This window comes from Mercenaria mercenaria, chromosome 11 (assembly GCF_021730395.1).
Source record: "Mercenaria mercenaria strain notata chromosome 11, MADL_Memer_1, whole genome shotgun sequence".
Lineage (NCBI taxonomy): Eukaryota > Metazoa > Mollusca > Bivalvia > Venerida > Veneridae > Mercenaria > Mercenaria mercenaria.
In genome coordinates, this window is record NC_069371.1 from 49,229,741 (window position 1) to 49,247,272 (window position 17,532).

The 17,532-nt window shown below is 33.5% G+C and overlaps 2 protein-coding genes across 3 annotated transcripts; both read left to right on the top strand.

The window, feature by feature from the left end:
• Positions 1 to 5,512: 5,512 nt before the first annotated feature.
• LOC123532183 (uncharacterized) lies at positions 5,513 to 9,139 on the top strand. Its single transcript, XM_045313550.2, has 4 exons — positions 5,513 to 5,784; positions 7,311 to 7,481; positions 8,328 to 8,441; positions 8,911 to 9,139. Exons 1-4 carry the CDS (start codon positions 5,597 to 5,599, stop codon positions 9,050 to 9,052), a joined length of 615 nt encoding a protein of 204 aa, XP_045169485.2. The 5' UTR covers positions 5,513 to 5,596; the 3' UTR covers positions 9,053 to 9,139.
• A 4,964-nt stretch (positions 9,140 to 14,103) lies between these two features.
• Positions 14,104 to 17,512, top strand: LOC123532182 (uncharacterized). Of its 2 annotated transcripts, XM_045313547.2 has the most exons (5): positions 14,104 to 14,412; positions 14,966 to 15,136; positions 15,860 to 15,985; positions 16,321 to 16,359; positions 17,101 to 17,512. In XM_045313547.2, the coding sequence occupies exons 1-5, from the start codon at positions 14,258 to 14,260 to the stop codon at positions 17,240 to 17,242; spliced, it is 633 nt and encodes a 210-aa protein (XP_045169482.2). In that variant the 5' UTR covers positions 14,104 to 14,257; the 3' UTR covers positions 17,243 to 17,512. The 2 variants fall into 2 exon arrangements, with proteins under 2 accessions (XP_045169482.2, XP_045169483.2); XM_045313548.2 differs by lacking the exon at positions 16,321 to 16,359 and having other exon boundaries at positions 14,118 to 14,412.
• Positions 17,513 to 17,532: the final 20 nt, after the last annotated feature.

The following is a 17,532-nucleotide window of genomic DNA, read 5'->3' on the forward strand; positions in this document are numbered from 1 at the left end:
AATCACAGAATCGATAACTTTTACTCATTTGACAACTTTGAATATATATCTGATTTAGAAAATAAGGATCTTTTAAATGTACTATCAACTAATAAACGGTATTCCTTCACATTTCAAAGAACATCTTAAAACCGAAGATATTGACCCTTCTAGGAAAAACCTAAGGCTTATAGAAAATCTGTGTACATTAAAAACGCCAAATAAATACTTGTATGACAGACAATTAAAAAAAAAATCCTAAGATCATTTCTGAAATAAAGTGGGAAAGCATTTTTAACAGAGGCAATATAGAGTGGGAAAAGTATATATTCAACCTTTGAATGCCACAATGGATACAAAAATAAGATTTTTTAAAATACAATTACATCAAGAGAATCTTACCAACAAATACAATTATTCAAAATAAAAATATGACCTACAAACTTTTGTGATTTTTGTAACATACAGTCTGAAACCTGAATACTTAGAGCATTTAATTATCCTGGGAATGTTGCCAGGTACAGATTTTGTGGAACAACCTAATTCAATTTATTAAACAGAAGGAAATTGAAGTAAAGTTCGATATGAGAAGTGTTTTTATTTTATTTTTTTTTTGTTGCAAAACAATGTAAAATATAGTAAGTATTTTACATTTCAAATTAAAATAAAGTTTCCTTTTAAAAAGGAAAGGCTTGGCTGGTTTTGACATAGTCTAATGAACTAAAAAGTCACTCAAACCTGTCCAGAAGCACTTGTTCTGCTCTTCTCCGCCATTTTTTCAAGGGTATGGTCTATTCCTTACAAAAGGTTACACGTACGAAAAACAACCCAGATTTGCCGTGGCATTCACCAGTAATTACAATACGAACACAGAAATATAAACACTGATATACATAATACGGTGGTATTGTAAAAAAATTGGTTTAATATACCTTGCAGAGCTACTTCCTTAACTTGTTTTAATAACACCCCTACAACAATAATGGAACCACCCTTAATAGTCCTGTCATTAGACAGTTCCTTTAAAACGTTATGGGATGAGTAGAAGTCGGATCGATTCCCAATTGAGGCAGTGCCTTATTTCATATTATACATATATTCTTGTAACAACTTAGAAAAAACAATTAAGACAGTGTTTTAATATAAACTAGAGACGACAAAAGCAGAGTTACTTTTTCCTACTTTTTTATTCTATTAGCAGAAACGTTCTCTTTTTTATTTCTTAAACTTCATCAGATACAGCAAATAAAATTTTTGAAAAAACATATGGTTATATCATGTGATGACTTTATGGAATAAAATAAAAAAATATATATATGAGCCGTGCCATGGGAAAACCAACATAGTGGGTATGCGACCAGCATGGATCCAGACCAGCCTGCGCATCCGCGCAGTCTGGTCAGGATCCATGCTGTTCGCTAATAGTTTCTCCAATACTAATAGGCTTTAAAAGCGAACAGCATGGAGCCTGACCAGACTGCGCGGATGCGCAGGCTGGTCTGGATCCATGCTGGTCGCATACCCACTATGTTGGTTTTCTCATGGCACGGCTCATATTGGTCGTCAATAACCCCCATTGCAGCAAGCAGCGATGCAAATGTCCTATAAGTAAGTTGTTTGAAATGATTATGGCGTGTCGCAAGAAAAGACGGAGTTGGTTGTTATTCATTTAACATGACGATTGATAAGGACATTCAGAATCAAAATTATGTATGTATGATTCCTTGATATTAAAATAATGCAAAATATTAATTTCATCTAGTAATATATCTAAATCAGAAAAGCTCGATTAACCTTCCCGCTGTTTCATGTGAGATAACGAAAAGCAACCTTTCTAATTAGTGTATCCGAATAAGATGTTGAATACGTGACCTTAATTGCATATAGAATCTTTAAAAAGAATTAGAAGAGATTATGTCAGAGATCCTTCCCACCTTTTTAAACAAGGACATGTCATTTGATCAATCTTCACTATACTATATTTGTATTGGTATAAAGTTTTTGTGGCAACGTTACTTGTGCGTTTGATTTAAGTATAAAGCAAAACTGAAATGTTCTCCATTGGTGTAAAATTATCATAACGGCAGTCCCGGATATGTCGGCTTTATATTCATCCAATAAAATTCACTTTCTACATTTTTATTGGTTCGAGCAAGTACGGAAGTTAGATTAATTTTGTACAATATTACATGTATATATGAAAAGAAGATCTAAATTGTAATGCAGGAAGTAGGACGACGCCACCCAGAGATATGACGGCCAATCACAGATAGGCCAGTTACAGATATGAGGAACTTAAACAACAGTTAAGAGTGTAAAAAGCTGAATATGAAAGGGATTTATGGGATATATGGGATATATGATTAATCTTAGGCTGTGATTTATTGTATTGCAACGTTTAATTCTTCATCAAACTATTGCTTATGTTGGGGAAGATTGTTGGGTTTTACAGTGTCACGTGCATTTTTGCCCTCATAAATTTTATTTAAACGAGACTAAAATCTAAACCTATAACTTATATTAACAAGATGGCGTCAAATAGAAATTATCGTTCATCGAGTTATATAAACTTGAATCTTCCGCTTTGAATTACGTTTTATGTATTCATTGTGCGGTATAAAGCTGCAGGTTCAACATTACCTTCTCTGGATTCCAGGTTTTGACTTTTTTTTCATAGAAAGCGGGTAAAGTAAAATATTTTGCAAAAGTCATAATAAAAACACGTATGTTAAAAAATCACCTTTGAAGTAGGCAGGAAGAAAATTTTGTCAACCATTTGGATTCGAAAAATGGTAACTCAGTTTAACAAAATACACAATGACCATTGACAGAAATGTGCATTTGGTCGGGTTATTTTGAGTTTTTGGGTTCCATGGATTTTTGGATTTTGTCTTTGGCTAACATTGCGTGAATGGTGTTGCCTTGGTTGGATAAATAATTATTGGAGTTGAAGAGACATTTACACGTCTTTACATATATTTGTAACTAAAAACAAAAACAAACAATCAAGCTTACTGACTTGTTTTAAAGTTTAGAATACTGATGTATACTGATTCGAGTCGTAAATTCGGCCACTTTTTGCGGTTTTTCATAAATATTTCCTTCTTTATACAATTGATTTGTACAGAATTTCTACCATATGTGCTTTAATACAAGCAACATTGATTGTTATCATTAACGGTCGTTTACAGAATGGTTAACAATAAAACCGCGCTTAAGATAACAGACAGGTTTAGCCTCAACAGTTTACCTTCTAGAGGATGTAAATATTCGGCCACTTTTTAAACACAAAGTTGGTTATATTTTCAACATTGTCTTGGAAATAAATCGATGCTACAGCCAAAATTGTTCTTTTTTCAACAAACTGCAATCAATTTTCAATAGCATACCTCGTGGGAAATATTTGCCAACAGAGATTTAAAAAGCCCCTGTCATCCTTCTCACACCAGTATGACGTAGTTTAATTTTTACGTCACTGTTTTTCACACATTCTAGCATAAAACTGCTGTTCTTGTTACTATTCGGGGGTGTTTTAACAGGAGGGTAAAGAGATTCACGCGCTCACGTGCTGCTATAACACCTTTTTATATAGCGCGTTCCGTGGCAAAGCATAAACGTATTACGGCCCCAAAACGGATAATTCAAAAGGAAATGACGTCAACGTGAAAAAACAACGTAGACATGGAAATATTCATTTACTTGGTTTTAACGCGTTTTATGCTAGTTACCGCATGTTCTTTTCGTGTTATAAAGTTTAGACTTGAATTAACCCTTGCCGGTCCTCAGCATAAACGAGCGCGTGCGATGACGTCACGCGACCCGCGAGACAAAATATTTGCTATTTAGAGTACACAACTTTAGAGAAGGACAACTTTTTTTCTACTCACCTCAACTTGTTGTTTTTTGCCGACTTTGTTGCTAACGCAAGTGCTTGTGATGACACAGATGCGTTCTCAAGCATCTGATTTGAAAAAAAAACAAAACTTTAAAGTGGGTTGACGAATATTTACGACCTGGCCGAATTTACGACTCGAACCAGTATAATGCATAGTCAGTTTTCCCTGTATGAAACTGGTTGCCTGATTTTGAACCAGTTTTACACACATTGTCCACATGTGTTCTTCCACAAAAGTTCCTAAGTCCTATCTGTTTTGAGAAAAAATCGGGCAGTGTCATGTGATCCCTTTATGATTATATACAAAAACCTTGAAAGCCTTTTTTTGCATTTCAATGTAATTTGGCCGGACTGTTTCTTTGAATACCTGTCTAAGCTGTTAAACTCTGGTGAGCGATATAGGGCCATCATTGTCCTCTTGTTCTGATGTAAGAATGTTCAAAGCAAGAGAACCTTATCATCATTTCATGTATATTAATACTGTAAAAGCAGAAGTTTTCGCGAGAGTTTAATTTTCGCTATATTCGCGAGGCCCTACATCTGGCAAAAATTAATCCTCGCGATTCAAGTATGATACCTTTTTTTACAATTTCGCGAATATTAAACCTCGCGAACATACTCAAAATTTAAAATTCGCGAAATTTTGACCCAGCGAAAATATGTGCTTTTACAGTACATTAAGTTTATATATAAAGTAAATGTGGCTATATAAAGTGTGTTCTTATATGCAATGCGTCTTTTGTTCAGTTAGCATAGCATGTGTTGATACTAGATCTTGAAAATCATGTTGATGAGTTATCAATGGGGAAGAATACCTTTCAATATATGTTAAACGTAAACATGCTGAATTATCTTTCTTGTGGTCAACTTTGTTGAATAAAATGTGAAATATGCCCCATGCATAGAGACAAATCTACGCCTTTTTTCAAAAGCGCATTTTCGCATTAAAGTATGTGCTCCCATTTATTATGAAAATAATGATACAAATAAGCTAGGAATATTGATTGCTTTTCGTACAAATAGGCAGGGTCGCGCCCGAATTGTCTGCAACAAAACTGCCGCGAGAAGTTCGTGAAAAAATAAAGTAAATGCTTTCTACGAATTACAAAGTCAGCGTGTTTGGTTTCAAGTTTCTTATTGCTAAGAATCAAGTCCTTTTGACATTACTTAGAAGTTGCATTCAGCAATGGTCGACTTTGATGTTTAATATTTATAACGAGTCCCAGTAATTGATTCGATGGAAAACATTCTGAAGCATTTTTAAATGACAAAGACAATTAGCAATAGACATTCTATGCTTTCTTTTTACAAATTATAGTTTTGTTGCTTTTATAAATGTCTTGAAATTTAACACATCAACAATCTAAAATATATTTTGACTAACAGTTTCTGTGCTGAATTCTTTAAACGATAGAAAATGCAAGTTGGCGGAGTTAAATTTTGTGATATTGATATAAATTGTATCTTACAAATGTTGTGATTGTTGGTAAGTTTTCTGTTGGATATAGTTATTTGTCATTCATCTACGTTATAAACTTGAAATACTTGAGAACAATAATGCCATTTAGTGATTGTTTCCTGGTTAACAGTTAAGTACTGGCTTGTTTCTTTGATGTAAACACTGATTAGTTTTATAAATGAGAATCTATGAGAAGTGTTTAGTTTAAATATATGTACGATGTTTGTGATACTTGATCACACTTTAATGAAGAATTTTATTTTATGTCTCTATGTCAGTCTTCGCTGAAAATGAAGAAAATGAAATTGGTAATGTTTGTTTGTTACTTGACATTTTTAAGTGTCTACTGTTTCCCTGTGAATGGTGTATACAAAGATGAAGGGGCTTCAAAATCTAGAACAGAAATGGAAGTGGACAATGGCTGCACTGAAAAATGGTGTGAAACATACAGGTATGTGTTTTATCATATATATTTAACATTTTCATGTAATTACGGTTTACATCGAATATAGTGAAAATATCTACAAAAAGACCCCCATAGATAGCACAGAACTCAACTACTAAGCAAATAATAGCAGACCTACTGAAATGTGTTACACCACTCATGCCCAAAAGTATCAAGCAGAACTTTATCATACATGAACATTCAACATTTGAGTCCTAAACGGAACAGAAAATATAACATTTGAATGCATAAACTTCGTATTTGTTTACTTGGTGTGTTTCTACTGTTGATTGTTACCTTTGCGGAAAGGGATATACAAAATATTGACGTAGTAACTGACTATGTTACTATGGGTTTGTAATATTATAATTTTTGTTTTGTTTGTTTTGTGGTTTAACGCCATTTTTCAACAGTATTTTAGTTATGTAACGGCGGGCAGTTAACCTTACCAGTTTTCCTGAAATCTTTACCAGTACAAACCTGTTCTCCGCAAGTTACTGCCAACTTTCCCACATGAATCAGAGGTGGAGAACGAATGATAACAGACACAATGACTTTTATCAAACCATCACGTAGTACATACCTCCCGCCCGGGGATCGAACTCACGACCCCAACATCCATAGATCTATGCTCTCCCTACTGAGCATTATAATTTAGAATAATTGGTATTTATTCTTAAAGACATGCAGGTTTGAATTAGAAAATTTGGGGTTTAACGTACTGGTTTATTACAATTATAATAATTTTACGTAGCAGATGATTACAAGTGCTTACCAAAGGATTTGATGGTCCCCAAAAATACAAATTATGATGAAATATCCGTGTCCTATAATTATGACTTACAATCTTTACATAATGATATATCTTGTATTTTTATCCGTTATAACCGTTCCCCGAAGAAGGTAAACACTTTCACATCTCGGCAGTTATAAAGAAATTAAAGAAATTAAAATAATGGTTACATTTTCTGTGTCTCTGCATTAATTTCACAGTATGATGTTTCTGACAAAAAAAAACGAATGGCAATGTTTTTTTTTTATAATTTCTCACATTAATCATTATTCTTCACACATATACATACCTCTGTCATAGGCATGCCAATGAAATTTCATACATATGTATCCCCCTTTAAACTGCTCGATCACAGCAAAATAGATCTGCTCGAAACAATTTCATTTCCAAAGAATTGATACAAAATATATAATTATCTAATATTAAGAAAAGTAAATATCAGTATAAAAATATACAAACCCATTTGGACTTTTCATTTTCTTCATCATTCCGGGGCTAGACGTGTTTGACGGTAGAATACAAGTCCACTATCGCCCACAAATTAGCTCATTTTTATATTTGTCAAGTTGGGCGAGGTATGGAGATTCCAAATGTACTAGTTAAGATGACTGACTCCTTTTGGATGTTTGCTGCTGTATTTTCAAGGGATAATATGCAACTAAATAAAATAAAATTATCATTACGTATTTTTTACTGCAAGAGTTTTCGAGTCACTAATGCATTTTTTTCCCAATTGCAGCTTTTCGGAGATAGAGAGAATGTACAGAGGTTTATTTTTGTCGGAATTAGAGTTCTTTTTGCAACAGTTGCTATTTTACCTGGATAGAGATATAATTCTGTATCGTGAAGGGGTCAGAGACTTTGACTACATTGTTGGATCTGACGGCGATGGTGATTCTTGTTGTGTAACGTAAGTATATGTTGTCGTTTAACGTAACTATTCGTTGTTGTGTAAGTAACCACTGTGATGTTACGTCAGTAACCATTGTTGTGTAACGTAGGTATCCGTTGTTGTATAACGTAAGTATCCGTTGTTGTGTAACGTAAATATACATTGTTGAGTAACGTCACTATCCGTTGTTGTGTAACGTAAATATACATTGTTGAGTAACGTCACTATCCGTTGTTGTGTAACGTAAATATACATTGTTGAGTAACGTCACTATCCGTTTTTGTGTAACGTAAGTATTCGTTGCTGTGTAACGTAAGGATCTGGTTGTTGTGTAACGTAAGTATCCGTTGTTGTGTAACTTAATTATCTGTGGTTGTGTAACCTAAATACTCATTGTTGTGTACCATAGGTAACAATTGCAATGTTACGTCTCTAACTGTTGTTGTGGATTGCATTTAATCAAATAGAATCTACTTGCACAAATAGAAGAAACAAGATTTTGTTCTTCTTAACCCGTGCAGCGTCAGTTTTTTAATAATTTAATATTTACATGTTTGTACGCGCTTTTAATATTACATTAAGCAGTTTACGATTACATATAATTGTATTTATGTGCATTTAATGTTAAATAGATATCTTAAAAAAGTTGTATGTGGCAATATATTAGTAAAACTCCTTCCATGCGGCTCGATATTATTCGTAAAATTTACATTTTTGTTCGCATGTTTGACATTTTAAACGGGTAGAAAAACCAGCACACATTTTATCTACTACCGGCCCATGGATACTTAAACAGTTTCGACCAAAACTTAAATCTGCATCACCATGGAAAACATTAGGAGGTTATTTTATTCAATGTTACAGGAAGCATATTGCTTATAGAAACGATACACTGCAAAATGTGATGGGTGTGACACGACGCGTTGTTCATCTTACCTGGAAAAACAAGTACCAGTACATAACACAGGCAAGATGCATGTAAGTGCTTATCAAGTTTTATGTTTGTTAATAGTCAAATTTATCATCTTAAAAACACTTCGAATAAATGATCAAACGTCCATATGGTCTTAATTCTATAAGAACACCAGACAAAACACCAACTGAAATATAATCCTGTTTGTTTTGGTAAACATTAGTCGTTGCCATAAAGGTTACCAAAACAAACAGGATTATCTTAAAGAATTAAGACCATTGTAACCTTCCTGGCACAGACTAAAGTTAAACTTTTTACGGTTAAACAAAATACTTCAAATAGACAGAATCTTAAACCGCTGGATAAATTAAGCCAAAACTGTTCCTTTTTTCATGTACTAGCACTAGAACTAAAAATAATTTCTTCGTACCAAGTTTCAGTTGTACCTTAAGTTAATAATACATGGATAAAAACAGAAAAGCTTTATGTAGTTTATTTGTTACTATATTTACCTATCAATGTTTTATCTTTTAGTGGAGTCGGCTCATGTGATGGCATATGTGTTTTGGAGGATACTGTGAGAACTGTCCTTGTGTATGACAGACAATCAGTTACATTTGATCAGGTTTTAGTGCCGAGCTATTGTTCGTGCAAAAGAGCAGACAATAAAAAATGATCAAAATGTGTAAGTTTATGGTGGAGACTTGGGTTAAGTATTAAATGATCAGATTTGACGCAGAAATAAAATGATATAAGAAGACAATACAGCTACAATTTGCCCCCGCATCGTACGAAAGATTTTATGTTATGCAACTGCATAACATTTGAGCCGCGCCATGAGAAAACCGACATAATGGCTTTGCGACCAGCATGGATCCAGTCTGGTCAGGATCCATGCTGTTCGCTAACAGTATCTTTAATTCCAATAGGCTTTGAAAGCGAACAGCATGGATCCTGACCAGACTGAAGGGATGCGCAGGCAGGTCTGGATCCATGCTGGTCGCAAAGCCACTATATTGGTTTTCTCATGGCGCGACTCATTTATGTTATAGCCAATCACAGTACAATCTGATGTGTAGCTTGATATAAGATATGAATTCGAAAGGTTAGGTTCAGCGTTCCGTTCTTTTAGAAACAGACAAATAGCACATAGCTGAAGTTATGAACTATATCCTATAAATATGATATCAATCTTATAATTACGCTTTTTAGAAAAAAATGAATATGATTTTGTAGGAAATATCAAGAAGCTCATTATCGCCACGACAGCAACAGAAACTGGTCTGTCCAGACTAATCTATATTCATCATACATGTACGGAATAGTCGCACAATGTGTTTCTAAATAAACTAGCATTTCGCTTCCAAGTCGCCTGTTTGATATACAAACACCTGAGAAAGGAAAAAAAAAATACCTACATACAAATGCTTTTGAAAGCGGCATAAACAAAACTGATGGTAGCCGTATTAATAAAACTTCTTTACCACTCGTTCGCGGTTACTAGCAAAAAAACTTAATACAAAAATGATCATTCAAAACAATATAAAGTACATTTCTTAACTTATATATAGGCCGTACATATACACACGTTAAATATTATAGCCTAACAATGCTTACATTAAATGAGCCGCGCCATGAGAAAACCAACATAGTGGGTTTGCGACCAGCATGGATCCAGACCAGCAGGCGCATCCGCGCAGTCTGGTCAGGATCTATGCTGTTCGCTAACAGTTTTTCTAATTTCAATAGGCTTTGATAGCGGATCCATGCTGGTATTTTAATATGTGTCGTAAGCGCATATTATAACTCCACAAAATCAGTGATGCATGTCAAATACTCGAATAACTGCGCCACCCTCCATAACGCAACGAATATCTGCGCAACCCACCATAACGCAACAAATATCTGCGCAACCCTCCATAATGCAACGAATATCTGCGCAACCCTCCATAACGCAACGAATATCTGCGCAACCCTCCATAACGCAACGAATATCTGCGCAACCCTCCATAACGCAACTGAAAACATCATATTTAGTGTAAGATAAAGCAATCCTCCGATATTCCTTATCATTGCTTCGCAAACCATATTTTTTGTCTTTATATTACAAAGATAAGACTATTTCTTATGTCTTGCTAAAGTTAAAAATTTCTTCTGTAGGAGTAACTAAATAAGTCAATTGATAAGCAGATCTGAACTGAAGAATATCCATTTACGGGATACAGAGTTCGTTATGATCATACTAAGCCACATCCTATATTCATTTGATAGTTTGAACACTGCGAATATAGATACAACGTGATCGAATATAGATACAACGTGATCGAATATAGATACAACGTGATAGCATTTTCTAATCAGCATAGTAAATGATAAAACTCGAACACTAGTGAAAGTCTGAATTCAATGTAGTGCAATAATTAATGATATGTTCAAACAAACAAACAAATCAATATGCACTATCAAATAAAGAGTCTATTGTAACAGTTATTATTATTATTATTATTATTATATTATTACTACTATTAAATAAACTTTGATAATGTGGCAGTTGAGTCCAATAACTCCAGGGGTGTTCAAAGATAATCCGTCATAGATCTATTGTAAAGCAAATACTGGATTTGCCTGTATTGGCAAAAAAACACTGCCGATTGTATTGAGGCCATCTGTCACATTAGTTTATCAGTATCTGTACGAAGATCCTATAGAAGCGTAACAAAGGAAAAGAATAACACACTTTGTTTGTTTGTTTGTTTGAGTCAGTTCACGAGAAGTAATGAGATGTGCAACACCCACCTCACGTGCCCTCACATCGGCTTTGGTGAAAATATGTTATCTGTTGAATGGACTCCATGATCCAAAAGGCCCAGAAAATATAACAGCACCGAGTATAAGTACGGGAAGACTTTTGTGGCCACCACATGGCACTTAAAGACTTCTTGTGATGGCTAATACAATCTGTAAGAAGATCCTTTCGATGGCAAAGTTTATCAAATATGCAACAGCTCTCACGCTCCAAGCATGTCTTTTTCAAAAGTGATATTCTAGTATTCAAATTTATAAAATAGACCCATTGATCAAAATATACCAGAACATACACTGAGTCCAAGTACGTGGAGACTCTTTACGGCAGCTGCATTGTACAAAAAGATCGTTATGAATCATAGACCACAAACAAAATCCATTACAAGCCAAGTTTATGTACTTTCACAAATCTTGGATGATAAACAGAAAACTCACGGACAATGAGAATAACATACACTATGCACATCCCAAGACCACAGCCTCCTACACTCGTCCATTAAATGAGAATATATGTAGATCATAGATAACTGCATAAAAGTACATAGAAGAAGTACAAAAACAATGAAGACAAAACAAACATATTTAATACACGAAGTGATCAGTACATATGCACCCTTGCGTCATTTATCACTGTTTTATTGCTGAAATAACGTAGGCTGAAACTAAACAAGGCACTCAATTATAGTAGCAGATGAATGGAACAGTAATGTTGCAAAATATCGTAGAAACATAAAATCAACTGTCTGAACCAGGTTACGGTCCTTTTCCGAAATAGAAGCGCTTAGAGCTGATGCCTACAGTTAAGTATATAAACATATCTAAAATAATAGTTTGGTATTCAACAACTAACATATTTTTGTATTCTCAGCTGATTTATTAAAGACATCGAAAACAAGCACCACTTAATATTTAGCCTGTTGTGCTCTGTGCAGGCTGGTCATGGTCTGCGCTGTTTGCTATTCAGTCAGTAAAGTTTCAGTGAATACCACTTTGAATAAGAAACGGCGACGCCCAAATTGAATGACAGACCTGTTCATTTTAGAAATTAAGGGATTGGTTAAAAATTAAAATGTTTCTTCTGCCACAGCAGTAAAGTTCCTGTAGCTTTCCTAACATGTTTGATGTGTTAGAAATACATGTATATAATATCTAATGAGTAATTATGACCAGTAATTCAGATGAAATTGAATCAAATATCAAGTCTACCTCATTATGAAACGAGATTGCAATGCGATATCGAAAATTCTTGAACTACTTTAGTATCTAATTATCTTTATTTACTGATTTCAACTTAAGATTTACTAATGTCATGTTTACTTGACGAGATTTACTAGAGCAAAAATTTGGCAACATTCCTGAAATATTTCCAGGTCAACGTTGGATTTTTATGTTTTTCTTGTTTGTTTCTTTTTAATCTTGTAAAAATGTTAGATAGACAATAAACTATTATATTAAGCCGTCTTTTTTAATAAATAAATTTAAGTTAACAGCATGTCTCTATATGAACGAAGTGTTGAAGAGAGTAAATTATGTACACAATGAAGTCGCTCCCAACGTAGCAATACATACAATAAACTTTAATAAGAAGAGGAAAAATCCTTCCTGACATAGCAGATAATTTTAGAATGGCAAAGGTATTTTACGACACAGTATTTGAATTGCACATTGTCTGTCAATGACATTTAAAATAGTGTTGTAAATCTAGTACAATGTATATTCCATTGATATAGAAGCACTATGATCATAGTATATATAAACAACAAATGTATTATATAAAAGTTCCATCGTATTATTCAATAATATTTTTTATCATATGGTCAAAATATATCATAATATATACATATTGGTCACAAATTATTTTACAAGTATATTTTGTCCCTGTGTGAAATTTAACATTTTTCTGTTGTTTTTTTTTCCATGCTTACAGTTGAAAATAATACCTTGATCTCACTAGAAAATACGGGTCAATATAGTGTGCCAACTATGTAGTGGTATGTGCAGTAGATGTACCTTAAAAAGTTTGGTCAATGAATTTGTCAGATTGTCGAGTTCTGACACTGTAATATGTATAACGCTAAGAGTACGTATACAGCTATCATATCCTTAAAGATAAAGAATGTTTTTATTGACATTAAATTGGATTTTATGATGATTATATTTTCACTGTTTGTATAAACAAAAAAAACAACATATTGTGAACGAAACTAGACACTTGGCAGGATTAACTGCAAAATTATTAATACATGTTTTAAGTTTGATGTTTATAAACAATTTATAAAAGTGCATGATTGTAATGACAATGTTATCATGACATTTGTGGGCAAACAGCCACAAGACACATTGCATGAAAAGCTGCACCATCGTAAACATGTGTTTCAGTCGTGACATTTGCAAACATTTAATATAGATGCATGATCTGTATCATGTGTTATAACAAGTATATATTCAAGGTTGTAATAAGAGGTCATCTTCATAGGAAATATCTAATTGAGATATTTAAAGGCGTTGTGTGGTTTCAAGGTTTTGAGAATCGTAAAGTCCAAATTAATTTCAAATTGATTTATTTCGAAATTTACTTGCTTATTTTTTATGAAAAATATTTGATTTGCAACAATGAATACGAATGTAATATTCACCCAAAGCAAAGTTTACATCTTCTCCACGTATTGTTTTCAGTACTTTTCTCAGGGCACACTAATTTTTAGCATCTCCATTACCGGGACTTTTTATAAACTTTTAGTTTTTATTTTCTTAAAACGACTGCATGGTAAATAACAATTGTCCGTGATCATCTTCACGCAACGCAATAATGTAATTATAGTAAAATGATGAGAGAAGGAACAAAATGCTTCCTGAACCTGGTTTGTTTACATGGGAAATATATCATTGAGATGCAGACGATAAGTTTATATTTGAATATATAAGGGTCAGCAATAGTTACTTACGTATTTCGCAGTCGTTTGGAACTTTAAACGGACGAATAACTTTCCTTACCGATTTGTTGAATATATTTGTAAATGTAAGAAGAATAAAGGAGATATCGTGATATATTTCTATAACATTAGACTTGTATCAAATGGAATTATTTGTAATTATAAAAATGCTGCTTGTATCATTATATATATGTTTTCTGTCAAACGGACCTATTGCGTTTGCCTTCCGGCGAAAGGAAGAGCCTGAAAATGTCGTCAAATATTTAATATGTAAGGAACCCTGGTGTGAAAAGTACAGGTAATAAGTTTTGTGTTTCTAAATGACTTTAATTACTTTGTTAATTTACTTTTTTGTTCACTCGCTTTTCCATATAACCATTTTAAGCTATTTTTCTTGGTTTGAAAACGGTAAGTAGAGACAATGCACTGAAATGTCAGTCAAAAAATCTATCATAAAATATGATAAATTGCAAAAGGGACCGGCGCAAGACTTAGTCTTTGCCGAATACAAAAAGTATTGGCATTTAATGAAATCTAATGCTATAAACTTTATCTGAGAGCAAAAGATCTTCCCTGTCTATCAGCTAGATTGTCCATTACAAATGGATCACAGATTGTCAATTTCATGTCCTTTCCGATTTGTAAAAAGCTCCATTTTAACGATGACCTGGGACAGTATTACCCTTGCTTTCCGAAAGAGCTTGCAACTTTCTTTACTGACATCAATGATCATGAAATTATGTTAGAAATGTCAATGGATCCATTTGTTTTGCATTCAACATTATACTGACATTGATATTCAGGTATATATCTTTACATTTTTAATAACGAGAATTGTACATGTATTTCAGTCCTTCGGAAGTAGCAGAGATGTTTCCAGGCGTTTTTCTCACTAAAGAGAAATACCTTATTCAAAAGAGCATATACAATGAAACAAGGGCAAACTATCTGCGTAATGAAGGGGTCAAAGACGTAGACATTATTCTTGGCCTCGGAGGAGATGGAGATTCCTGCTGCGCTACGTAAGTTGCCTTATCAACCGGAAGTAAAAAAAGATGACGTCAATGGCCAACGTGTTAGATATCATAAATTCTGGTCTTCAGTCAGAAGTTTCAAAACGTAGCCACATTTTCTGTTTGACATTCGGCAAAGAAGGAAGAACAGTTTGTATGCCGTTTATAGAAGGTGTTAAACAATAATCCGTTTTCGATTGCTACTAATGCACTGATTTTAATAGAAACACTCCCTCAACTCCTATAATAGTTAAGATTCTAAAAATAATGCACTCAGTTAAATCAAGCATATGTAATAGGACTTAAAGGACATACAGCACTCATTTTAAAGACAATTGCAGCAGTTTTTTGTATGAGACATGGGGCAAAAATTTCCCAATAGTGTTTGTTCAAACTTTATGTATGAATACAGTTTAATGGTTTAATGTTAGAAACAAAAAAATGAAAAACAATCATAGGTCAATGTCATTTTTTAGATTTATCTGCCATTCAAACTGGACTTTTCTTCAAATTTGCATATTCAAGGACAGATAACTCCTGAACAAACATGGTGACCTTCGATTTTTTCATAATTCTGATTCTAACATGACACTGTGATGACACATTAAACAAATCCATTACTGGGAAATTGGTCGTTTAGACACTACGAGATACATCTGAAGATGATCATTTCATATGTAAACTTAGAAGCAACCTGTTTGTACAATTTACCAATTTGTTCTTTACTTTTAGGACCTACAAGGCGCATATAAACTCAAGCCTGACCAATATCGATGGAATAAAAAGATCTATCGTGCATATGACAAGTGTTGAACCGCCAATGTATCAGTTTATACCACATGCATACTGTGAAACTACGTGTGTATTTTATTTTGTTCTGTTAGTTCAATAAACGTTTCGCAATTTTAACAGATGACGTCACAATGTACTTTCACCAAGACAAGAATAACAAATAAAGCCGTTGGCTGTTAAAAATATCGGACTGTACATAATTTAAGAATAGCTAGTGGGCTTGGAATGTATTAGCTAATTTCAGCTAGTCAATAATACACCAAGCAAATGTCTTCAAAGCTTGGATAAAGTTTGTTTTGCAGGTATACATTTTTCTGCATGAAAGGAATGTTATCATTTATGTTTATAAATTTATGATTTTTCATTGTTCAACAAAACTCTGATATAATGCATGATTGCAGCTTGCATCAAGTTAACATGGAAGGATTTGACTTTAGCTTGTAAGTAGATAAAAATGGCACTAGCTATTTTAAGCTAATAGATTTTTTTGTGATTGGCTACTTACAGAGATTAATCAGTAGGTTTTGGTCAGTAAAATATTAATAAAGTAATTAAATATTATTGTTTAACATTAGCTGGTATCTTTCATTTTAGCTAGTGAACAAAAAGGGCACTAGCTACTTTTAGCTAATACAAATGTTGCTAAATTTGACTCCTGCAAATATGAAGCATTAAACGGCAGATGTTTTAAATATTCTAAACAGAGACAGAGTGCATGCCCACGGATCATGGGCCGTAAGTTTGATCCTCGGGTTAGGTATATGTTCTCCATGAAAATTTGTTAAAAGACAGTGTGTCTGAAATCATTCCTCCTTTACCGCTGATTCATGTGGAGACGTTGGCAAATATTTGCGGAGAAGAGGTTAGTACTGGTGGTACAGAATCCAGGACAACTGGTTTGGTTAATTGCTTGTCTTTACATAACAGAAATACTGTTGAAAAACGGAGGAAGCCCAAAACAAAACAAATTCTATGCTGTTAAAAGAATGAATTTATTTTTCAATTATGTTATGATACTTATAGACTCCAGTGTCGAATAAAACTTACAGAAAAGAAAGTTCAGTGTGAAACAAAGTGATTTAAAACTGCGTTTAACTTATTTATCTGCATATCAAGAAACATCTTCTCGACTTTGTTATGGCGTTAATTATATGTTTCTTAATTTTAAACATTTTTTTCAGTACAAGTGGGGGATGTTTTGGAATATGCGTTCTGGAGAAAATAACATTAACACTCCTCGTTTACGACCCTGTGGCCAAAATCATGATATTTGATCAGTTCCTGCTGCCCGGATACTGCTCGTGTAAACGCGTTCTTCAATAAGTACACATAGACTTGATTGGAGATATTGTTTGCCTTACGAGTCTTTATCAGGATTACCTGAAATGAAGACTTTGTATCATATGAATGTAAACCTAAATTATGGCTTTGGGAATTCGTTTTCAATGTGTATGTAGTTTATATCAAATATAGTGACTTTCTGGCGTTATAACCAGTCAATTTGTTTAACTGTAACTGCAAATAATTACTAATGTTGTAAAAAGGCGGAAGCCCGAATCATTTTGTAAATAAAATTTGAAAGACGATACAAAATATTACTTCTTTTTCATGTA

What these genes read in the sequence shown, in the direction of transcription:
- LOC123532183 (XM_045313550.2), top strand. Translation starts at nt 5,597, where the DNA reads ATGTCTCTATGTCAGTCTTCGCTGAAAATGAAGAAAATGAAATTGGTA. An exon ending in AAATGGTGTGAAACATACAG is followed by an intron (nt 5,785 to 7,310) that starts GTATGTGTTTTA and finishes TCCCAATTGCAG; the next exon opens with CTTTTCGGAGATAGAGAGAA. An exon ending in ATAACACAGGCAAGATGCAT is followed by an intron (nt 8,442 to 8,910) that starts GTAAGTGCTTAT and finishes TTTATCTTTTAG; the next exon opens with TGGAGTCGGCTCATGTGATG.
- LOC123532182 (XM_045313547.2), top strand. Translation starts at nt 14,258, where the DNA reads ATGGAATTATTTGTAATTATAAAAATGCTGCTTGTATCATTATATATA. An exon ending in GGAGATTCCTGCTGCGCTAC is followed by an intron (nt 15,137 to 15,859) that starts GTAAGTTGCCTT and finishes CTTTACTTTTAG; the next exon opens with GACCTACAAGGCGCATATAA. An exon ending in GAAGGATTTGACTTTAGCTT is followed by an intron (nt 16,360 to 17,100) that starts GTAAGTAGATAA and finishes CATTTTTTTCAG; the next exon opens with TACAAGTGGGGGATGTTTTG.